Source organism: Rhinoraja longicauda, chromosome 13, assembly GCF_053455715.1.
Source record: "Rhinoraja longicauda isolate Sanriku21f chromosome 13, sRhiLon1.1, whole genome shotgun sequence".
In the NCBI taxonomy this organism is placed as follows: domain Eukaryota; kingdom Metazoa; phylum Chordata; class Chondrichthyes; order Rajiformes; family Arhynchobatidae; genus Rhinoraja; species Rhinoraja longicauda.
The window spans coordinates 13,864,930-13,889,812 of NC_135965.1; the positions used below are offsets into that span (position 1 = coordinate 13,864,930).

Genomic DNA, 24,883 nt, shown 5'->3' on the forward strand with positions numbered 1-24,883 from the left:
ATTCTTATCATTAAGTAAAAAATTTTTTTCTAAATTCCCTACTGGAGTTCTCCACAAAGACTCTCGACCTGATCTATTCCTCTCAATCTTGTACATCTCTAAACAATCACCCCTCATCCTCCTGTGCTCTTAAGGAATAGAGCCCAAGCCTGCTCAACCTCAAGCTTGCTCAGGCTCTCGAGTCCTGCTAATATCCTCATAAATCTTCTCTGCACTCTTATTTTCAAGTAAAACATAGAAACATAGAAAATAGGTGCAAGAGTAGGCCATTCGGCCCTTCGAGCCTGCACCGCCATTCAATATGATCATGGCTGATCATCCAGCTCAGTAGCCTGTACCTGCCTTCCCTCCATACCCCCTGCTCCCTTTAGCAAAAAGGGCCACATCTAACTCCCTTAAATATAGCCAATGAACTGGCCTCAACTACCTTCTGTGGCAGAGAAATCCACAGACTCACCACTCTGTGTGAAGAAATGTTTTCTCATCTCGGTCCTAAAAGACTTCCCCCTTATCCTTAAGCTGTGACCCCTGGTTCTGGACTCCCCCAACATCGGGAACAATCTTCCCGCATCTAGCCTCTCCAACCCCTTAAGAATTTTATATGTTTCTATAAGATCCCCCCTCAGTCTTCTAAATTCCAGCGAGTACAAGCCCAGTCTATCCAGTCTTTCCTCATATGCAAGTCCAGGGATTAATCTGGTGAACCTTCTCTGTACTCCCTCTAAGGCAAGAACGTCTTTCCTCAGGTTAAGAGACCAAAACTGCACACAATACTCCAGGTGCGGTCTCACCAAGGCCCTGTACAACTGCCGCAGAACCTCCCTGCTCCTAAACTCAAATCCTCTTGCTATGAATGCCAACATACCATTCGCTTTCTTCACTGCCTGCTGCACCTGCATGCTTGCTTTCAATGACTGGTGCACCATGACACCCAGGTCACGTTGCATCTCCCCTTCTCCCAATCGGTCACCATTCAGGTAATACTCTGCTTTCCTGTTCTTGCCGCCAAAGTGAATAACCTCACATTTATCCACATTATATTGCATCTGCTATGCATTTGCCCACTCGCCTAATCTATCCAAGTCACTCTGCAGCCTCCTAGCATCCTCCTCGCAGCTAACACTGCCACCCAGCTTCGTGTCATCCGCAAACTTAGAGATGTTGCATTCAATTCCCTCGTCCAAATCATTAATATACACTGTAAATAACTGGGGTCCCAGCACTGAGCCTTGTGGTACCCCACTAGTCACTGCCTGCCATTCCGAAAAGGACCCGTTTATTCCTACTCTTTGCTTCCTGTCCGCCAACCAATTTTCTATCCACCTCAAAACTGAACCCTCAATACCGTGTGCTTTAAGTTTGTACACCAATCTCCTATGTGGGACCTTGTTGAAGGCCTTCTGAAAGTCCAGATATAACACATCGACTGGTTCTCCCTTATCCACTCTACTAGTTACATCCTCGAAAAATTCTATAAGATTCGTCAGACATGATTTGTCTTTGGTAAATCCATGCTGACTTTGTCCGATGATTTCATCACTTTCCAAATGTGATGCTATCACATCTTTAATAACTGAATCACATCTTTAATAACTGAATCACATCTTTAATAATAAAGTAAGGGCGGTGTGCGAATTAAAAGAAACATGCAGGTAGTGGTAGTCCAATGCACCTGCTTCTCATGTCCTTCATGGTGAAAGAGATCATGGGTTGGAGAAGTGCTGGCGAGTTGCCTCAGCAAGAAAATGCAGTGCAGTTTGTAGATGGATGTTGTAGATGCAGCCCACATTGCACAGCTGATGGAAGGAATGTTGTTGGGGTGGATCAGAGTGCTAGTCAAACAGGCTCGCTGAGTGGTGGTGGAGCTGCACTCGTGCAGACAAGTGGGAAGGATGTCACCCTGCTCCTGATTTTTATTTACTGGAGAGGCTTTGAAATTTCAGGTGAGAAGTCCATTGCTTCTGGATGCTCAACCTCTGACCTACCCTTGCAGCCATAGTATTTATGTACCTTAGCCAGCTGCTTCAGGTCACGAGTCAAGTCAAGTCAAGTCAATTTATTTGTATAGCACATTTAAAAACAACCCACGTTGACCAAAGTGCTGCACATCTGACTAGGAAAAAAAAGAAACATACAGTGGCACTCCGGGGATGTCGAAGGTGGAGGACGTCAGCAAGTAGTTCGGCCCTCTAATAGGCGTTGATCATTGCTGGCACTTGCCTAGCATTAAAGGTATTTGTCATCTCTCAGCCTGTACATGTGTGTTGCCTAGGAGCTGATTGTGGACTTTAGAAGGGTTCAACACCCAAGAACGTACACGCCACTGGAAATAAATGGGTCTACTGTGTATCCAGAGGTTTAAATAGCTGGGAGTCTACATCAAAGAGGATCTGACATGGACAACACACATTGCCGCACTGGTGGGTAAGGCAAGACAGCGCCTTTACCACCTCAGACAGCTGAGGAAATTCAGAGTATCTCTGAGGATCCCTCAATGCTTCTACTCTGGGGCTGCAGAGAGCATCCTGTCCGGCAACATCACAGTCTGGTTTGGGAACAGCTCTGCCCAGGACAGGAAGGCCCTGTTGAGAGTAGTGCGTTCGGCAAAACGCACCATGGGAACTACACTCGCCCCCCTGCAGGACCTAGACATCAGGAGGCGCAGATCAGAGCAAGCAAGATTATGGGGGACCACCTACCACCCCAGCAACGGACTGTGCCAGGTGCTACGGTCAGGAAAACGACTCTGCTGTCATGCTGTGAAAACGGAGAGCATGAGACAGAGTTTCTTCCCACAGGCCATCAGGACTGTTAACTATCATAACTCCAGCGACTAAATCTTTTTTTTCTGTATTAATTTTAATTTATATGCTGTAATTGTAACTTTTTTTTGCACAATCCGCAGGCATTGCCACTTTCATTTCACTGCACATCGTGTATGTGACAAATAAACTTGACTTGACTCCATGCTGTCCACACAGTTGCATTGGCTGCAGTGTTACAAATTGAAGTGAACATTGTACAATCATCAGCAGTGATGACCTGGATTTGGGGTGATTTACCTCCAACATGCACAGCCATAGTCCTCTTGCAGCCTGTGGCCTTGTGTTTTATCAAGGTTCCTTAGGTTATCTGCAGCATTATTAAACACCAATTCAGCAGATGAAGGAGAACAGTATTAACAAACAAATATGGGCTGCTATATCAGTTTGGTATATGGTGGAATTTAGATTTTTTTAAAATGATTAACATGTTTTATATTGCAATACTGACTACGTTTACAAATTACAATGGCCGTAAAAAGTTTGGGGACAAATGGAAGTCAGAAAAATGCAATACGAATTTAAGTATTTTCTTTACTCCTACTGCTTGCATTATGAGTGTTTTTTTTTGTATCTTATTTATTTGAACCGCAACATTATGATGGTAACATTGGGTAGCATCCTCTCAAAGGTTCATATAGACATATCACATTCTTGAAACTAACTAGCATTAAAGAAAGAAAATAACAGATGAGGTTAGAGCCATTTAATCTTACAAACAACTCCGATAAACATGTCTTATTTGATCATTTGAGGCATCTGTAAAATCTTTAATATTTCTTATAAGTATGGTCCACTATGGCCCAAGGAGAAAAAAATACATTTCTGTTCCAACAGTTTCAGTTGGAATTAGTTTACAAAGTGTCATCCAAGGGGAGGAAAAATTGCCAATCAATAGGAATTTGAGAAGTTCAAGTCATTATCTTTGAAGGAACTATAGTATTCTAATGCTAAGGATAGACACAAAAAGCTGGAGAAACTCAGCGGGACAGGCAGCATCTCTAGAGAGAAGGAATGGGTGACGTTTCAGGTCGAGACCCTTCTTTAGTCTGAAAGTCTGAAGAAGGGTCTCGACCCGAAACATCACCCATTCCTTCTCTCCAGAGACGCTGCCTGTCCCGCTGAGTTACTCCAGCTTTTTGTGTCTATCTTCGGTTTAAACCAGCATCTGCAGTTCCTTCCTACACAGTGTTATAATGCTGCTGCATGCAGCTATAATTTTATAAGGGGTGCAAGTGGAGGAATGGCAAACAAAATTTACAAGATGATCTGATGCTAAATAGAACTGAAAATCATCTTCTGTGGATCACTTGCCACAAACTGAATAACAGTTTTTCAGTTAGTGTATCAGGAACAAGTGTAGATAATTAAGTCACTACTTCAAATAAGTTTCATAACTCCAAGAATTAAACCATAAAATTTAGTATTGTCAGAACTTTACCATTACATGCCTGTCTCTTACATTACTGGAGTTCAACTGATTTGAAGATGACTTAACCAGTTCAAAATTTCATATCTTTTCCAAATATTAACTTTTTTTTAACATACAATACAATAAAGTAAAATAAAAAGTAGGTTTCTTTATTCTTTTCCAAATAGTTTTATGGCAAGACATTATGCTTTGATAATTAATCAGCTTAATTTAAGATGTTCTGCCATTTGACAAAACATTTGGCGGAACTACGTCTCTATGCAATCAATTACAGTGACAGTGATAAGGCACATATTGGTAATCTGTAAACTTATGTTAGGTAAATTAGATCATTAGGATGGGATTAATAATATTGTTATATTAAAATACTCAGTACTCAGAGCTTTCCTGCATTTGAATGTGATTTGTTGTCCAAAAAAAATTTGTTTTTCTATCTCCAGAATCTTGCCAAGTCACAAATGCTTCACAGTACTAGAGAAGTGTAATCAATGTAGTAATCAGACACACATCATTGGAAATAGAAATGCAATGTTAGCTTCATGCCCAAAGAGGTACGTTAAAAATCTACTAATAGTTTCGATATTTCTTCCATAACAGAGATTACAATGGAGCCGACATGCAGAAAAGGCAAAACACCAGACTTCCACCAAATGGTTACAACCTTAAAAAGGTCCACAATCCAGCCCCTCCCATACAGTTTTCACCAATTTAGCCCTACATTTCACAATTTTGAATGTCATTTCGACATAATGACAGATGGCACTGGGAATAAATTTGGAAATAATGAAATATGAATTTCAATATTTTTGCCTATTGTTGCAGGCACAATTGGTTTTACATTGGCAAGCTTTTCCACAGCAATTTCTACAACAAAATTGAATGTGGAATTTACAGAAATTCCATATTTCCCCCTTTAGATTTATTGATGCAAACTTTGTCTAGGGGAACGGTTTGTACTTGGAACCTTTACAATAGAAAGCTCGTTCAGTGCTACCTTTTATTCAAGTAAAAATTCACTCCTGTTTTGTTTTATTGTACCAATGCATGGATCGTTTCACAGCCAAATCCCAGTTCTCTAATGTGGGTTTAAAGTTGTGCAGCACAGCTTGTGGTCTGAAGATCTTTTCCACAGTTCTCATCTTCACCAAATCTTCTTGGCTTTCCCAGTATCCTGTAACAGCGTGAAACAATATTAATAAAATCTCTAAGCTATAAAAATAAATGAAATCAAAATCGCGTCAATGTTGTGCAAGCCTTTTCATCAGAATAACAAGATTCACATGTGCCCTGATGCACAACAGTCCTCTAATTTTGGTGAAAAGTCATTGACTGGAGATTTTACATGGTTTGCCGAGTATTTCCAGTCCTTTTTTCAGAATTCTAGCATCTGCAGGGTTTTTTTTCATTTTTGTTTAAGTTCTGTCTAATTATAAAGGGGGTTAAAATATATGTAGGCTCTTTAATGTTGGTGGTTGCAAAGGCAAATAACAAACGTGGTGCCAACGACGGAACACCCTTTGATTGATTGAAAGATACCACACGGAAAAGGCCCTTCAACCCACCGAGTCCACACCGACCACTGATCACCTGTTCACACTAGTTCTACGTTATCCCACGTACCCACCCACTCCCTACACACGAGGGGCAATTTACAGAGGCCAATTAACCTTTTCATCTGCATGTCTTTGGGATGCAAGGGAAACCGGAGCACCAGGAAGAAGCCCATGTGGTCACAGGGAGAACGTGAAGACATCACACAGGTGAGGATTAAACCGGGGTTTCTGGTATTGTGAGCTGTTGAAAACACTTTGAAGCCCCTTTATTGACAGTAATCAACTGTTTACTATACAACACTGGCTAGTACAACAATGCACCAAAGACAATACACAAGGCACACTCAATTCCGACACTGTACACACTATAAAAGTGAATGTAGCATTATCAGGACTACAAAGTCAATTAAACTTTCCTGGCAAAAGCACTCAGCATTGAACCATGTAAATTAGATTTCCAAAATTAATTTTATATAAAGAAACAGAATATCAAAGTTAAGGATTTGTGGCATACCAATTGCAAGACCCGCTAAAAACGCTGCCCCAAGACAGGACATATTCACCCAGCTAGGTTTCTCAATGTCACAGATAATCAGATCGGTGGTGAGCTGCATGATAAACTGGTTGTTGCATATACCACCATCTGCTCTGTAAACAATAATACAAAAAGTTAAATCAGCAACAACAACAAAAACAAAAACAAATTGTACCAATAATCAGGAAAAACTTTGAATGCTCAATAGATCTGTATGACTTCTAGTTAAAAAGCTGTAAAATTTCCTCATTTGTTTCGGCCATTTTAGTAAATTATTCATAGAATGCAGAATATTGATTGTGCAAAATTAAATAAAACCAGCGCTCTGAAATTCAAATGGATCGTACCTGATATGTGTAATGGGAATGCGGATTTCTCTCAGCAATGTATCATATAGTTGTTTGTTCCTGTACAAAACAAATCAAGCAAAAAATGTCACCAAATACAGAAAGATGGGAAAGAAAATGTTAAATTACACTTTAATGTACCAATAAAATTGTTGCAAATTTACAAAGTTTCTTCACTTAAGAGTTCAGATATCCCCTGCCATTCAAGGGAACAGGAAGCACGATACATATTGGTTGTGGAATATAAGCAACATGCCGTAAATTCAAACTTCCTGCATGTCACAAGGTTGCAGTGGCTTGTTTAGAGTTGTTATACACCATCGATTGGGGTGCAGTTACATTTTTTTTGTATTTCAGAAAATGTTTTATGTTTATATTTCTACAACTGAGACTATAAAGCAGCCAGTCTTAATGATGGTGACAAAGGGATTAAGTAAGCAGGTTACTACAGGTCAGGAAACTTTTAAAAGAAAAAGATACCGAAAACTAAGAGTTCCACAGGCCTGATTCAATTGCAAAACCATCAAAAATCAAGACTGTAGCAAATAATCTACAATGGAGAAAAACATTTTCATTCTTGCAATCTGCAAGCCTCCCTTGGGATTTATGTGGAAGGAATTAATGGAGCTACACCAACTGTAAAGTAGCTTCAACAACACCGGCTAAACTTTGTCATAGGTCTACCCTCCAGTAAAGTATGTTCTACAAGCGTCAGGGGGCATTATGTTAAATGAAGAACATTTAATATTTCCATGACATGCTTACATGATTCGTGGTTGTAATTTATTGTCATTTTGTTATTTGAAAAGCATGGGAGTTATCTCCAGGGAATGCACCCTAACAATTATTGTTCAGCGAACTGTGGCTACAGGCATATCTCTAATGGACAGCCAAGCTTTCCCCGTTATCTGATGTTCTAGAAAGGCAGTTTACATTATTACAATGGCTCATCGGCACATTGACCATGGACTAAAAATAATCTGGCCAAGTACGAGGGTTTTAAGCCTACATTTCATTAAGACAATTATAAAAAGACCTCTCAGTGTATCTGTAACTAAAAGTTATAGAACATGAACAATACATGAAATTGGACAATCAGCCCTTCGTGAATGTGCTGGTCACAAAACAAGAGCCACCCGTAAACAACAGGGAAAACAGGACTTTTCTCTACAGATGTTCACCTAGCCATTCCCAGGGGAATCCGAGAGGGTAGTGGGTAAAAGGAAAAAGCTCACCAGAGGTAGGCACCATTAAAGGCACTTGAACAGGTATAAGGGAAGGGAAACTTTAGAGGGATATGGCCAAACATAGGCAAATGGGATTAACATAGAACGGCATCTTGTTTGGCAAGGACGAGTTGGGCTGAAGGGTTTGTTTCCAATGTTGTTTAACTATGAATGTATTGGATCCATGACCTTGTTAGTTATGGCTCTTCCAGTTACACATTCAAGTCTTACAATTTTCTGCTCTCATCACCACCTCAAGTGAAGATTTCCTGACCGCTCTGATCTATTGTAAGTGCCGATTTTCTTTCCTGCCCCTTTGACCCTCCCATAAAATTATTTTAATCCAAGGAACATTGATCCATGAGAACATTGGCCTTAGTCAGAGTATTGAGTATAGGAGTTGGGAGGTCATCTTGCTGTTATACAAGACGTTGGCGAGGTTACATTTAGAAGATTGTTTTCAGTTTTGGTCATGTTATAGGGAAGGTGTTGTCAAGCTGGAAAGGGTGCAGAGAGGATTTACGAGAATGTTCCCAGGGCTCAAGGGCCTGATCTACAGGGAGAGGTTGAGCAGAGTATGGCTTTATTCCTTGGAACACAGGAGGATGAGGGTAATCTTATAAAGGTGTAGAAAATCATGAGGGGAATAGATCGAGCAAAAGCACAGACTCTTTTGCCCAGTGAAGGGAAATTGACAATCTGAGGACAAGGGTTTAAGATGAGGGGGGAAAGATTTAATATGAACCTGAGGGGTAACTTTTTTTTTTAAACACACAAATGGTGGCGGGTGTATGGAACGAGGTACTTGAGGCAGTAACTATTGCAATGTTTAAGAAATGTTTCAACAGGTACATGGATAAGATAGTTTTGGAGGGACATGGGCCAAACATAGGCAGGTGGGACTAGTGTAAATGGGGCATGTAAATCAGCGTGGGCAAGTAAGACCGAAGGGCCTGTTTCCATGCTGGATGATTCTATGAAAACTTCCTATAGTATGGGGAAACAAGTGTTTAATTCATAAGGTTAGGCAAGTAAATATAGATATCTAAAGTTGGTTCGATACATACAATTTTTAACATCTTTTATAAGATTTGCTGATACATAATATAGGGATAAATAATAACAGAGCAGAAAAGTACCATGCCTCACAGAAGGGTTCAATAAACACATTGCATTGGCTTCTTTTTCACACACCTGAAGGCTATGGATTCCAATATAGCTCGGACTAGATGAATTTTGGTTGTTGAAGGTTTCAGTCCCATAAATGACGCACATGCATTTGGATCATTCAAAGGTGCCTGACCAAAACAAAGCATATCACAGTGATGCAGTTCCATGCCATGCACAAAAGGTTATCAGTAATCGAAGCATGTAGTTCAATACCATGCACATAAGGTTATCATTTTTTAAAAGGACAGAGAAAGGAGAGTGATAGACTATAAAGGAGGAAATTTCTCTCGTTCTTAATGTTGTCATTTTCATAACTTAAATGGTGGCGTCACCTTAAAATACCACTCATCCTTATGTACATGGTACACAAAAATAATTGACCAATTCATTTGTAGACTGTCACAAACTATTGGATGCTCCTCGGCAACTAATTCATGATTTATATTACATGAATTAGCAAGAAACATATGCTTTAGCAACAACTTGAAAAGCAACTGAAATACTCTACAATGTTGTGGACAAATTGCTCATCACAGCAGCATGTCAGGCAATAAGACCCTGGATTTGATGATTAGCTACATTGTTCAGCCTGTGCATTGTTTGGGGTTGACCCATGAGGTTCTCATACGCTGGAAAGGTAATGGAGAGTAATGATAATCATCATAATCATAATAGTACTTTATTAGACAAGTATGTTTTGAACAGTCTAATTCTGAGTTCTGTCTAATAATTTACTGTTCCTTCACAATGTAACACGTGCACAAGAAATGGGATGACTAAAATAGCCAGAAAGAGCAAATAGCAAACTGATTCAGTTTATGCTCATAGCAAATGGCTAGTGGTCCCTATAGCACAGTGACTTCCATAGTGAGAATGAAAGAGAAAGAATTAAAAACAATTGTAAGCAACGTTCAGAATTTAATTTAAATAGTTCAGTTTAAAGGTTTGTGTTTTATTTCCAAGTTTCTCCCATATGAACATCCCAGTCTTTGTTTCAGCACCTGTACAATGATTGAACGTAATTTGTGTTCCAAGTTATTTACTTTCTGCTTTGAGACTTCTTCCGATTGGTTGATAAACCCTCTCTATGTTTGTCCGGTAAGATCCCCTGCAGGAGGCACCAAGTTCAAACTTAAACCAGAAAAGAGTAAGCGTGTGTTCCAAAGAACACTAAAATGAAAAAAAGATCAACCCTCTGGATATCATCATCAAGCCAAAATGGGACTATTGACTGCCAAAATCAGCACCATCGTTTCTCAACCCCTTCAAGATATAGGGAACAAAAGTGAGAAGTGGACGCACAATACATGCACTTTATATAACAACATAACACGGCAAGACATTTCAATAGTCTTCACACGAACAAAGCAGACAGAAGGGACATTGAAAAAATTACTGGAAATAACAAGTTAACTAAAGCTTGATCAAGTTTGAAGGAGGTCCTACCCAGGAGAGACAGTGATGATGAAGGAGTGGGGTTTGGGTGGTAATGGTAGAAAATGCAGTCAGAATGGCTGTTCATGATTGGAGAAAAATAAAAGGGATATCAAAGCAAAAGGACATAGGTTTAAGGTGAGAGAAAGGAGTTTTAAAGGGGATTTGAGGGGGGTTGTTTTTTTAAAGCAGAAAATGGTTGATAAGTGAACTTGATGCCAGAGGAGATGGAGGAGTAATCTTTTATGTTTAGACAGGCAAGGCTTAAAATGCAGGCAAATGGGATGAGAGTCGATGGATAGAAAGGGTGGCATGGACATGGTGAGCCAAAGGCCTAATTTCTGTGCTATACAATTCGATGACTAGGAGGTAAATAAATAAATATAATTTGATTACGTTTCTGGAAATTTCACATCAATTTTAATACTTGCCCTTAAAAACCAAATCAACTGGCTTCTAGTGTAATCCTCTAATACATGTTGCCAGCTCTTAAAATGCCTCCATGAAAGTGAACAACATTATCTGTTATCCTTCACTTTGTTTTTCCAATGTAAGACTTACTTTCTAATGGGAATATCGATCTACAAATTGTAAATTTACAAATTGTAGTTACAAATCATTAAATCACGATGTTGTTTACACACTTGCAGAACAACACATTGTGGAGGGATAATATATTCACTGTTTTGTGTATTGTATTGTGGATCAGAAAGTACAGTCACACGTCACTCTAAAAGTATTTCTGTTAATACTTTTATATCAGCACATTATGGCAGAAATTACCTTGTATTGCACATTTCAAATTCAGAATCCATTTCCTTTCAATTTGAGGGGATGACAGTAAAAAAAGAGCAAAATAAAACCCGTCATTTTTCCTTAAAGATGCATGAACACCATTGTAACTGACTTCAACTCATCACAAATATACAACTATTTTGTAATTTGTTGGACCCAGGCTCTCAGAATGCGGGTAACACCAAGAAGAGCACAACAATTACTGCTGATTTATTCACAAAATGCTGGAGTAACTCAGCAGGTCAGCATCTCGGGAGAGAAGGAATGGATGACGTTTCGGGTCATCCATTCCTTCTCTCCCGAGATGCTGCCTGACCTGCTGAGTTACTCCAGCATTTTGTGAATAAATCGATTTGTACCAGCATCTGCAGTTATTTTCTTATACAGTTACTGCTGAACCCTGTGGCCTCTCTCATTAACTGCTCCGACAATGGAGTTCAACAGGGAATTCCAACATTTTGAATGAAGAAGGATGAAGAAACAGTGATGTATTTAAATAGGAACATGGAGATGATGTTCCTCCAATGATGGCCTTTATAGTCTGCTATCAAGCATTAACATTTACATTGTTTTCCTGACTTGCCCTCTGGTCTAGACAACTGGATGCAAATCCAATCTATCTTAAACAAAATACTACTGTTTAAAATCCCACACATTAACACAGCAACTGTAAAAATCAACATTTAAATAATTTCAAATATCAAGAGAAAATTACTTCAAATGTTGGTTGGTAAAGTTAATTACATCTCACTATTCAAACTGAAATTGTACTTCTTTTATGTTGTCTATGAACACTGGTTGATTATAAAAGGTATTCAATATTTAAAGGACGCCTTCTATGGAAACAATCCCCAAATATGTAGGTAGGAAATGAAGATCAAGCTGAGTCTTTCTTTCCTGCTTCCTTCATTTCAAAATTGAATCTTGAATGAGAATTCTATTCTAACAGTGTGTTTCACAAGCGCTGAAAGAACAATATATATCATCATAACAAGCTGGACATTACAGAAATACATGCGTTTGGCTGGAGCATATATATATATAAAGCACAGGGATTTTTTTTAACAGAATTGATAAAAGATAGAATACAGCAGAGAAAAGAAAAAAGATGTTTTAATAGGGAGTTTCAAGCGTGTAAATATTATTGGTGTCACTGAGGAACAATGAAAGATGTGGAGCAGATCAAAAACTATCAGCCTTGCCTACAGTGTGTTGGGGTATTTAAATGCGATTACTTTTCTTTTAATTACCAATTTCCAAAGCCTAAAGAGGTACATTCACACATTAAAAAAAGGTAATTCAAGCATTGATTGAACAAAGTTAATTAAAAATATTTTGGAATCAATGCAGTGAGGAGAGGACAACTAGCATGGTGTTCAGATTTACCTGTAATCAATGCAGTGAGGAGAGGACAACTAGCATGGTGTTCAGATTTACCTGTAATCAATGCAGTGAGGAGAGGACAACTAGCATGGTGTTCAGATTTACCTGTAATCCGCTGAAAGACGGAACAAAGAATACACCATCTGAATTTTGAACTTCCTGTGCCATCTTTTCTGTTTCATCAACATCGGTGAATAAGCCTGGAACAATGGGAAGATGAGATTACATAGGAGATGGGATATTACATCAGGTTAAACAAAAAAGTCATCCTGCCTCAAATCTAGTCCACAGCTATGGGAAAAGAGGTTTCCTTGTGTTATTCAAAAAAAAAAAAATCAAATTGAATACATTTTGATCCAAAACCAAAAAAGTCAAAATGTACTATACTCTGGGAGTGTAAGGATGAGATATTGTGGATTTGGGAAGAAGCTCAGTTTTCATGTATGTGACCGCGTGGGTTTTCCTTTGGGTGCTCTGGTTGCCTCTCACACTCCAATTGGCTTTGGGAAAAATTGGAAATTGTCCCTAGTGTGTAGGATAGTGCTAGTGTACGGCCGGCAAGGACGGTGAGGCTGAAGGACCCGTTTCCATGCAGTCTCTCTAACAGTGATGGAAATGGGGGGATACGCAGGGGGACGGTGTTCCCCTAGTTTTCAATTTCCAGCTCGGGTTTAATGAGTACTGCAGAAAGATTCCAGTCGTTTATCACTTTATTCAATTTAGACGAAAACGATTTGTTAACTGCCACTGTTAGCACTTGTTAACAGCCAGTAGTTAACAGATGGTAGTTATACAATGTGTCATCAACATCGATCCACATTCCTCAGTAAATGTAATTGTGTTTTGACCATGTATTAATGACACCGCGTTCCTTTGAATAAAATTCAAGGGAGAATTTCTTAAACTCACTGTCAGGGCTACTGGACCGCGAGCACGGGCTCAGGTAAAGTCACGTTATTTTATTATTCCACGTTATTTTATTTGCCGCTCTGCCTCAGTTGTTTCAGTTAAATTAGAATGGATGGGGAGAAAATTAAATAAGTTGTACCAATAGTTTTTTCCAGCCTAAATCGTGAGTGGTGAATATTTTATTGTAGGTGGTTTTATTTAGCAAAACAATAGTGCAAGCAGAAATATTTTATAATATATCACTATCAAATTTTATTATATATCACTATCAAATATCTATAAATTTCAGATTTGTGTACCCCTGTGAAAATGAGCATACGGAGATACTTTGAAAGACAGCTCCTTCAGATCGATGAAGAAATAAATGATAATGAAAACACTCAGCCAAAAATTACTTGAAAATGATAATGTAACTGATGCAGCTGTTTCGCCTGATGCTGCACGTGAAGACATTTCAAAAGATATTGAAAAATGTGATCTTCCAGACTGTTGGACACAAGAAATGTACTTAAACAAAAAGAAAGAATATCCCTGGCAAATTGTTAAAAACAGAAAACTAGGATGTGGTGTATGCAGCAAGTGTCATCTTGGACTTGAACGAACACAAGGAATTCATTTGTCTCGTGAGTGGTGCAGTGTTAATGTAGTGTTAATGTAGTAGGAGTGAGTAATGACAAAGCAAAACAGTTAATGAGTTTAAGAAAAAAGATTTTTAAGCACAAAAATAGTGAAGCTCATATCAGATGCCAAAAAATCAATGAAACAGCTGAAAAAAAACAATCGAAAATGTAGTGTATATGTCACTGAAAAAGGACGAAGCAAAAACAGGTCGAGTTTTTAGAACTGTATATAATATTGTACACAAAGGTAGGCCCTACACAGATATGTCTTCTGATATTGAACTGCAAGAAAGAAACGGCATCGACTTGGGGTACTACACTCTCGTAAGTCATGTGCAGATGTTTCTCACCACATAGGGAACGATGCGAGACAGTGGTGGAAAATATGATTTCAAAACAATCTAAAATGTCTATTATGATTGATGAATCTACTGCTATTAGTGGGAAAACTGTTCTAGTAGTCTGCTTGAGAGCAGCAGTTGGTGAATCTTCCCAACCAATATCATTCTATTTTGACTTAGAACATATGAAACTTGGTGCAAATGCAAAATCTATATATGATGGGCTTCTAAGTTGCTTACAAAGAGGTATTTTTTCAATACAGTACCTAAACGAAAATGTGATATCACTTATAACTGATGGTGCATCAGTAATGTTAGGACGAAATGCAGGGGTTGCAAAACTATTTCTTGATGATTTCCCTAATGCAACTGTTTGGCACTGTGCCAGTCACAGGCTTGAACTCAGTGTAGGTGATGCTATAAATGAAGTTGCAGGTTTAAATCATTTTCAGATATTTTGTAAATAATTTGGGCTTGTTGATGGACAGTTTGCTAGAGTTGTCTGAACTGTCACTTGAACTGCAGATCCAAAATTGTACACTTAGTAAAGCACATGAGGAAATTAAACGAACTATCAAGGTTCTTGAATGTCAAATAGAGAAGCCAGGACAATGTTATACTCAAGTGGAGAAAGCAACAAGCCAGATGATGTTTAATGGAATAAATTTAAGAGCTGGTAAAATACATAGACAACAGTTTTTGAGGAGTTTGGTCAATAATATGAAATCCAGGCTGCTTGAATCTACAACAGCTTCCAATGATAAATGTAAAAAGTTAATTAACAAGTCAAAATATTTAGATATCAACAATATTCCAGAAGATTCACCTTTTACCTTTGGGGATAATGATGTAGAAGAAATGGCAGAACAATTTGGCTTAAATGGTCGGCTTTGTGTGAGAGCCTTCAGAGAATTCAAGGAATCTAAAGGGAAAATAGTTTCTGCAGATTTTCAGCAGCTGGTAACGGCTGTAAATACAATTCTGGTATCAGCAGCAGAATGTGAAAGAGGCTTCAGTGGCATGAATTTCTGCATGTCACCACAACGTGCAAGACTTCAAACTGATCATCTCTCAACTCTTCTATTTATTAAATTGGTGGGACCTCTTCTGTCAAAATTCAACCCCGAAGAATATATGAGGACGTGGCTTCTTAGTGGCAGAAGGCGTGCTGAAGAAACAGCATGCAGAAAGAAAGAGGAGGTCACAGTAAATAAATGGAGATTATATACCATTATGGAACATTTTGAGAGACAGAGACAGAGAGAGACAGAGAGAGAGACAGAGACAGAGACAGAGACAGAGAGAGAGAGAGAGAGAGAGAGAGAGAGAGAGAGAGAGAGAGAGAGAGAGAGAGAGAGAGAGAGAGAGAGAGAGAGAGAAGCAGCTATGACATATAATACACAATAAACTATGTTATAAATACATAATAAACAAGTTATGCATTCTTGTGCTCTTACACGAGTATGACCGCACATTAAAAAATCCCCTCCCCCCCCCCCCCCCTTCCTTCCTTCCCAACCTCAGCCTCACGGACCTTCGAATACCCAGAGTTCCTAAAACCCATTTCCATCACTGCTCTCTAAAATCTAAAAGTAAATGTTTGGGGAGAAGCAAATATAATATACATTTGAAAAATAAATGATTTACCCTAATAAATACAAGAAAAACATTTTCAAATGAGGAAGCAACTAACTATTTGGATAAGGATACATTAAAATCAGCTTGTGGATTTCAGAAACCGAGGCTGACAAAGCCAATTAGGTGGCCTTTAATGAAGTACCAGATAGAATGAAGAGTCAAAATGTAGTGAATGTGGTATTTGTGAGCTTTTAGAAACAATAAGGTACCACAAACAAGTAAGGTACAAGAAACAAGATACCAGAAGAGATTAATGCCCAGAAGGCAAAACAACACGAAGAGGATTAAAGGTTCAAAACCTGTTTAGGAATGAGACCGAACGTAAGCAAGGGACAGGGCAGTCTTTCAGTGGTTACAAATGGTTCTCTTCTGAAAACAAATCTGTTGAGTGCATATTGGATACTAAAAATGCCTCAGGTTTACAGATAATTTAAAATAGGAATCACAAAAAAAATTAAGGACACTGTATTGCGCACAGATGGTAGAATGTGAAGAAAGTGTATAAAGTGACACATTCTGCTTTGAAAAATAAAAGTTTTTATAACATTTGAAAAGTAGATGTATTTGTTGTGAAAAAGCAGACATTTGAGAATTGGTCTATAAAATCAGCACTTCGGTTCATAAAATATGAATGTATTTCTTTTTTTTTTATAGCAGAAAGAATCGCAAAACCGTTAGAAATCTGCTACCTCAGAGTCTACTGGAAGTTTAGTTCCATCAAAATGTTTAAGAAATACTTCCTCTGCCTCCTCAGAATCTTCTAGTGTTAACTCCTTGAGAAATTGTGAAGAGCCATACGTGGTGCCTTGGGAAATCCTTGTTGTGGACACAAATGTTGCACAAAAAAAATACAATTGTATGATTTAATGCAGGAACATAGAGGCGAGATACGAGTTGAGCAGGATTGTAAAATTGATTAAGTGAGGCGAAATGGAGAGGTGGATTAGTGTCTCAACTGAGACGTAATAGCAAGTCTATATAAATAAAAACTTTAAGACCAAAGCTAGAGAATAATGTTTAGTTAAAAAATTTATAGCACAGAAACAAACCCAGCATTCATCTCTAGATACCTTACCTAGCCGCTGGGCCCATTGGATCACTTTACCCGTATCGGCAGCATTTCCTTCCGCTATATACGTTATTTCAGATCCAATTTTCCAGCCAACCAATGGATAAATTCCTGCATTGATAAAGTCATAGGTCTTAGAGTGTGAAAACATGTCCTTCAGCCCACTTGCCCACACTGGCCAATATGTCCCATCTATACTCGCCCCACCTGCCTGCATTTGGCCCAAGTCCCCCTAAACCTGTCCTATCCATGTACCCATCTAAACGTTTCTTAAACATTGCAATAGTCCCTGCCTCAACTACTTCTTCTGGCAGCTCGTTACAAACCCCCTTTGTGAAAAAACGTTACCCCTCAGGTGCCTTTTAAATCTTTCCCCCCTCACCTTAAACCAACGTCCTCTGGTTCTCGATTCGTCTACTCTGGGCAAGAGACGGTCTACCCAATCTATTCCTTTCATGATTTTGTACCCCCCTATAACATCACCCCTCATCCCCTTGTGCTCCAAGGAATATAGTCCTAGCCTGGTGAACCTCTCCCTATAGCCCAGGCCCTCGGGTCCTGGCAACATTCTCGTAAATATTCTCTGGACCTTTTCCAGCTTGACAATGTCTTTCCTGCAACATGGTGCCCAAAACTGGACACAATACTCTAAATGCGGCCTTCCACCATCTAATACAACTGCGATATGACCTTCCAACTTCTATACTCAATGCTTTGACTGATGAAGGCCTATGTGCCAAAAGCCATTTTGACCACCCTATCTACCTGTGATTCCACTTTCAATGAACTGTGTGGCTGTACTCTTAGATCACTCTGCTCTACAACATTTCCCAGAGCCCTACCATTCATAGTGTAGAACATTAGGGTGCACGTTTCAGATTCTGCCCATTCAGTAATGTGATGTTCCACTTTTACATTGTACTTGGATTGGCAATAGACCCACAGAACCATGACTGGGAAACCACAGAAGGAATTTCAACTCAACCCTCAAGGTTTTTTAAAATGTCCAACAATAATGACCATCATTTGAATGAATGCCACCAGAATTAGCCATGAGCACTCGGGCCATGAGATATTAGGCCATGATATATGAGGTTATAGAGACATGGCATGGAAACAGACCAGGTCCACGCCGACCATCGATCACTAGCTTCCCCATCCACTCCCTACACACCTGGGGCAACTTACAGATGCCAATTAATCAACAAACCCCCACGTCTTTGGGATGTGGGAGGAATCCAGAACACCCACAGGAAACCCACCCAATCAGGGGGAGAACGTGCAAACTCCACACTCGATTCTCTTGACAGTCAGCACTCGAGTTCAGAATTGAACCCGGGTCTCTGGCTCTGTGAGGAAGTAAATCTACCACATGCACCACTATGCCACCCTGGAATTAAAGATGTGCATCCAAGTAATACAGAAAACACTTAGTTGATGTAAAAATAATTTTAAAAAACTCAATTAACTTTTTTCAGCCCAAATAACTCCATATCTACATCAAATTCAGCACAATCACCAGAGGGCGAGGAGAAAACTATGAAGGAATGATAAGTTAGTTGGTTATGTTAGATTGGGGCAATCATTAAAAGCCACAACTGGGAATAAGCAATGGTCAACATTTAAGAAACAAATACATGATCTGCATTTTCTACAGCAAAAGCACACAAGGATAAGCAAGCTTTCCTTGTCTTACAACATTTATTAGGGATTGTATTTGACGCAAGAAAAAGTAGTTGGTAGGAACACAACTGAAGTGTAAAATTTCTACTTGTAAAAGGTATAAAAAAATTAAAACGACTACCACACACATCAATTTTGGAAAAATTATGTACTGTGCCTGGAGCAACAGAAGCAAAATAGACTTAGTTTGAATCCAGGAACCTTGTGTAACAAAGTGCAGTCTTTTAAAAAAACGTCACACTTTATTGCATAAGCAGTACAAGATTACTGTGAATATTTAGATGGACTGCAACCTCAGACTCTGCATTGGTTGCTCCATGCAACTGTTGCATGTCTTTCATTAACAGATGTTTCATTCATTTAGGATGCAACACTGGGCAACTGCGATTGAAGAATGGCCAAGTACCTGTTACAGACGTGTGGGGTTTGGTTCCAGTATTGATGGACATAAAAGTGCCTGTTCCCATCGTGAGCTTGACATCACCTGGTTGAAAGCAGCATTCTCCAAACATGGCTGCTTGCTGATCCGCTGCCTGGTGAAGATTGAAGAAAATACGTCAGACTGCTGTGAAGCAACTTATCAGATGCACTTTCCACCACCTTGCCCCTTTCCCAATGCAACTATTGTCCTTATATTCAGTACGTGAAAAGGGAGAAGCTCACATGAAAGATATTAATGATAGACACAAAATGATGGAGTATCTGAGCAGGTCAGGCAGCTTCTCTGGAGAAAGAGTGAGTGAGTGAGTGAGTGAGTGAGCACACACAAAATGCTGGTGTAATGTTTTCTTCATCTGTACTAAATGCATGCATAATCATCAGATGCCCCTTAGCTTGCATCTGCAGCATTAATCAAAAGGAGGAATATTGAATTTGCAGCCATCACCAGCACAGTTAGCACCTAGTTATCAAGGATAAGGTTTCTACCTCATAGCTCCCCCTCTTACTTCACTCCATAGAAATCTTCTATCCCCATTTCTTGAACCATTTTACAAGAAAAACGTGGAGGGGAAATTTTCCAGGGTAATTTTAGATCTTCTCTCATAAACCGCCCTCCTCTCCACCCTTCCATTCAATGTGACAGGCAACGAGACAAAATAAGCTGATAGCGCCAAACAACAAACAGAACACTGGGAGAACTCAGCAGGTCAATCAGCATCTGTGTAGGCAAAAGGCCAAAGACGACATTTTGGGTCGAGACTCTGCAATATGAATGAGGTGGAAGGGGGAAGCTTTCTGGTACATAGCAGTATTAAAATCTATCAAGAAAAATCTCTAAAATTAACAATGGTTACCATAACTTGAAGACCTTAAAAAACTTGCAACATTTCTCATTATTGTTTTTTCTTAAACAAGGTAAAAATTAGTATTTGCAATGGAATTTATTGTCTATTTGTGCAGCTTAAGGGGTCACTTGCAATGACAATACAGGATCTGTGATAGGAAACTGGTTCCAGGGTCAATGATGATCTTCAAAGTTAGTGTAGGATGGAATTGCAGATGCTGATTTAAACCAAAGATAGACACAAAGTGCTGGAGTAACTCAGTGGTCAGGCAGCACCCCCCCCCCCCCCCCCCCCCCAGAGATGCTGCCTGACCCATTGAGTTACTTCAGCACTTTGTGTCTATCTTCAAAGTTACATTGATTTGAGTATTAAATACGCATCAGTACTCACCAATGCCATTATTGGAATAGTAGTTCCAAATATACTTCTGTCAGTAGAACCAAAATTGTCGCTAAGGTATAGGAAGTAAAAGTACATGAATTTAATTAGCTGAATTACATTCTAGAAATATATACTAATGTTTGAATATCAAATCAAAAACTGTGCAAGCCTTTTCTTAAAACTATCTTATTCACCATTATGTAAAAATGCCCATGTGGTAATATGAGATTGCGGTGGTAATGATAGAAAAGGGCATAAAAATTGCAAGGTCTGGATGAGACCAAGGGTTAAAAGGTTTAATAGAGATGGAGAAAGAATGAAACAGTGGAATGAAATGAAAAAGTAGCATTGGGGACATGAAAGACCCACGGATTTTTGCTTAAGAGGAGACATTTCTGGATATGGTGCTGGGGAATGCAATAGGCCAAGTACTAGGAGGAGAACACCTGGGTTAGTGTGATGAGCATATGATGCGGTTTAGTTTGTAATAGAGGAAAGCAAGGCAATTCTAAATTAGATTTCTAAACTGCATCAGAGCTAACTTAGATGGAAGAGGAGTTGTCAAACCAAGCAAAACAAAGTTGACAGAGGGGAAAAAAAGAGAAAAAAAAAGAATTTGCAAGTGGACAAAAGGAAGATGTTCAGAATGTCTCAGGGCACAACAAAAGTATATTTCCAAAGGAGGGAAATGGTAGAGAGAAGCAAAGGCAGTACAATGTGGACGACAAGGATGGAAATATGTTGAAGACATTTATGGAAAGAAGGACTAGCCAGACAATTTTGGTTCAATGATGCAGACAGAGAAATTAAAGCCTAATTTCAGAATTGTACATGTACCCTGCAATTGTTATGTGCCTTGCCTATATATTTTCTTAGCCATTCTTTTGTGCATTCTTAATTCATATCTAAAAAACTTTCCAATAGGAAAATCCAGTTATACTCCCATGACAAATTAGCTTCTGAATCATTTCAAGGGGAAACACGTAGCTTAAATTTTGCGTGCGTTTAAGTACCATAAATTTAAATAATTTAACTTCAGTTTTATACAATGAGAATTAAGCAAATTGTTGCAGGATATATCAATATTGTAAACAGAGCTAATGGCAGAATATAAAATTAATCCCAAAAGGGTATCTAATGCTGTACTGTGCAATTTACAGTTCAGAACAGTGTGGCTCAACCTTGTACAACTTCCCAAAACCAACTACTTTTTCTTTATAAAAAACATATATATATTTCATACCAGGTCGCTAAGGTTAGATGTTCGACTGATGTTTGATGTTAAATCTGCCCATCTGCCTTTTAAAAAAAATCTCAGGCTTCAATCCAGCTTATGACTTATCGAACAAGGAATTTTGAATAACAGATCAGCAAGCCACATTTGAAGCTCTTTAGTGACAATGCCACTCCAATTAACATTGCCACCATTACACTTTGTCCTTTTTTTCCAAGTGAATCAGAATTTACAATATCTTTAATAGCCACTTTCTGGGAAGTTGTTGTCCAAAGATCAATATTTCAGTCATGGATCCACCATCCATTCAATGCCGAACAGTTGTATTGCATTGTATTAGATTAGCAATGCACAATGAATATGATTTAGAAACCAAATCAAGATTCTTACCTGGTATCCTTCACTGGAGGGAGAATAGACACAGGCACTGAGAGGAGATTGGCAAGGAATGTACTCCAGCACAACTGAAATGACAATCATTAATTACTGCTAATTCGCAATCGTACCGATCACCTGCTGCCTCAAATTAAACCTCAATACATGTTACATTTATTTCAATGCTTTTAAAACAGTGTACCGTATTGCTGAAAACTCCTTATCGTATACATAATAAAATCTTGATGCAGAATTAGAACAGGAATTAAAATACCTGATATGGGTCAAACATTGCTGTAGTACTTGCATTCGAGAAATCAGTCGCAAAGACAGCACCTATGTTTAAATATACAAAAGTGGAAGTAACTTCAATGAAAATGCTTACGTTTTAAAGAGCACGATTAAGTCTAGAGGTACTTAAAGGTTAAACATTATTAACCAAAAATATGTTCAAGGATCAAGCTTAGAATGGAACATGCACAGAAGGCTAGAGCAAGGGAATAAATTGAGGTATGGGGGAAAAATGGAAAGCAAGGTTAGTGGAAGTAATGGAACACAGAACTCGTTTTTACTTTGGTTAAAACTCGACTCATATATTTTAGATGCTTTTGACAAACAGGTTAAAAGTGAAAAGAATTTGAACAATTCCCTGAGACTTTCAATTGACAATGCAACAGTCTTGATAACAGTCAACTTTCAATTGATAACTCTGATAAGACAACAGGCTCAGGATTTTAGTGGAGCTGGACTGGCAACACTTCTAGATATTCGATATTAGTTTTACTAATACCTCATTTTTATACTTCACTTAAAAAAAACGGTAAAGGGTATTGTTGTAGATTTAAGTAAACCTACTACACTCAAAAGTAGTGCAGGAATCATGGCCCCAGTGAGCAAGATACCCAAGCCTCAGAATATCAGAAGAGTGTTTAGACTTTCGAGATACAGGGCGGAAACAGAGTGGAAACGTCGGCCCACCAAGTCTGCATCAACCAGTGATCACTCCATACACTAGCACTATCCCACACTCTAGGTACAATTTACAATTTTTACGGAAGTCAATTAACCTACAAACCTGCATGTCTTCTGGCGAGTGGGAGGAAACCATAGAAAACCCATGCAGTCATAGGGAGAACGTACAAACTCCTGCAAATTCAAAATCGGATTAAGTACTATTGGAGTTTTACTCTTATGAAGTATTGCAAGTCCTTCATGTCTTTTTTGTTAAATGGGTCGCTTTATTAAGCTTTGAGATATGAAGCAGGCAGAATGTTTCAACTGGGGTACACATTTTTGGAAGAGCTGTGACATGTGACAGGTGAACCTCAATAATAGGTGTTTTTGTACAGAACAATACGATGTTCTACAATTCATAACTTAGACAAAGTAGTTTTAATCAATTGTAGTACTGAATGAGGCTTTCAATGTTATTTTGGTGAAGTTAACAATTTATCTTCAAGGCTAGCCTTTTACTTACCTTTTGTCAGTTTGTACAGCAACCATGTGTCTATAGTGCCAAAGTAGCACCTATCTTCAGCCACAGCCTCTTGGACCTGCAAGGAAACACCTACAGTAGAATATTCAGAATAAGATCCCCAGTGGGTCACACTGGAAAATAAGCACAACAGAACCTTATTGTGCAGAATGCATTTCAGCAAGACGGTCCCCAAAACAGAACAGATAAATCCTCAATGTTTAAGTATGAAGTAGTTTTACCACAAAAACCTGTCTTTGGTAAACAGCCCAGAGAGTGCACAAGATGGGTCACTTCTGGAGGACAATGTTTTTACTGCTACAACAGGTTTCCACAGTTACCACAGTGATGGGACACCGTTTAGGACCTTGGTCAATGGATCCAGATATCCACATGTTGCAGCCTTTTTCAACTCCAGGGATGGAAGATCTATTATTGGTATCAATAAAATGCTTATGTCCCCAGCCTACTCCATCAACTACATTTCTACTGTTGAGGTAGCCCTGGGATAGAATAGAATGCAATCTGGACATTCAACTTAATAGCAGCCCTTTAAAGGGGGCAAAAACAGAAACTGCTGGAAATGCCCAGCAGGTCAAGCAAGCATTTCTCATAGACACCTTTCACAAGAAATAGCACACGTTTTCTGACCTGCGTAGTATTTCTAACATTTTTGTTTTTCTATCCAATGTTAAGCATGCACTGTACTTTTCATCACTTGTATATTATGCAGTTTTTTTTTAAAGTGAGTTGGTGACTTTGCATATATCACCTTAAAACTGATAACCTTAGAATTGCTTATTCGCAGCCAAGACCCTGCACTTCTTCCAAGAATGCCCACAGCAGCTTCTGTCAGAATGCAGTGAATCCACTCGGATGGACTCACCGTGTCTTTATTTCAACATCAGCACATTTGGGAAACTTAGTTGTGTAATTCTATGAAACGACTGAATGTAAAACTTTCAAAAGGGATTGGAATCAGATAGAATGTAAACAATAAAGAAATGGTAAATTAAACCAGAATGTTGGATATTGTCTGCAGGTCACACAGTATAAGGGGAGCCAGAAACAATAATGTTTTGGGTCAATGAGTTTAAAAAATAATCAGAACAGAAAGCATTCAAACTGTTAACATATACAAGAGTTGGACAGGCTAGATGCAGGAAAAATATTCCT

At 38.8% G+C, this 24,883-nt stretch overlaps 1 protein-coding gene across 1 annotated transcript in view; it reads right to left on the minus strand.

The window, feature by feature from the left end:
* Window positions 1-3,513: 3,513 nt before the first annotated feature.
* The window catches only part of gk5 (glycerol kinase 5), a 56,588-nt gene continuing 35,218 nt past the window's right edge, over window positions 3,514-24,883 (minus strand). Inside the window, exons 6-16 of the mRNA XM_078410411.1 lie at window positions 23,711-23,786; window positions 22,508-22,569; window positions 22,249-22,322; window positions 20,634-20,694; window positions 19,364-19,490; window positions 17,281-17,385; window positions 12,803-12,897; window positions 9,110-9,213; window positions 6,690-6,749; window positions 6,322-6,455; window positions 3,514-5,425 (exon numbers count right to left, since the gene is read on the minus strand). Of these exons, the coding sequence (XP_078266537.1) occupies window positions 5,268-5,425; window positions 6,322-6,455; window positions 6,690-6,749; window positions 9,110-9,213; window positions 12,803-12,897; window positions 17,281-17,385; window positions 19,364-19,490; window positions 20,634-20,694; window positions 22,249-22,322; window positions 22,508-22,569; window positions 23,711-23,786 (1,056 nt within the window). The 3' untranslated portion in view covers window positions 3,514-5,267. The remainder of the gene's footprint in view (window positions 5,426-6,321; window positions 6,456-6,689; window positions 6,750-9,109; window positions 9,214-12,802; window positions 12,898-17,280; window positions 17,386-19,363; window positions 19,491-20,633; window positions 20,695-22,248; window positions 22,323-22,507; window positions 22,570-23,710; window positions 23,787-24,883) is intronic.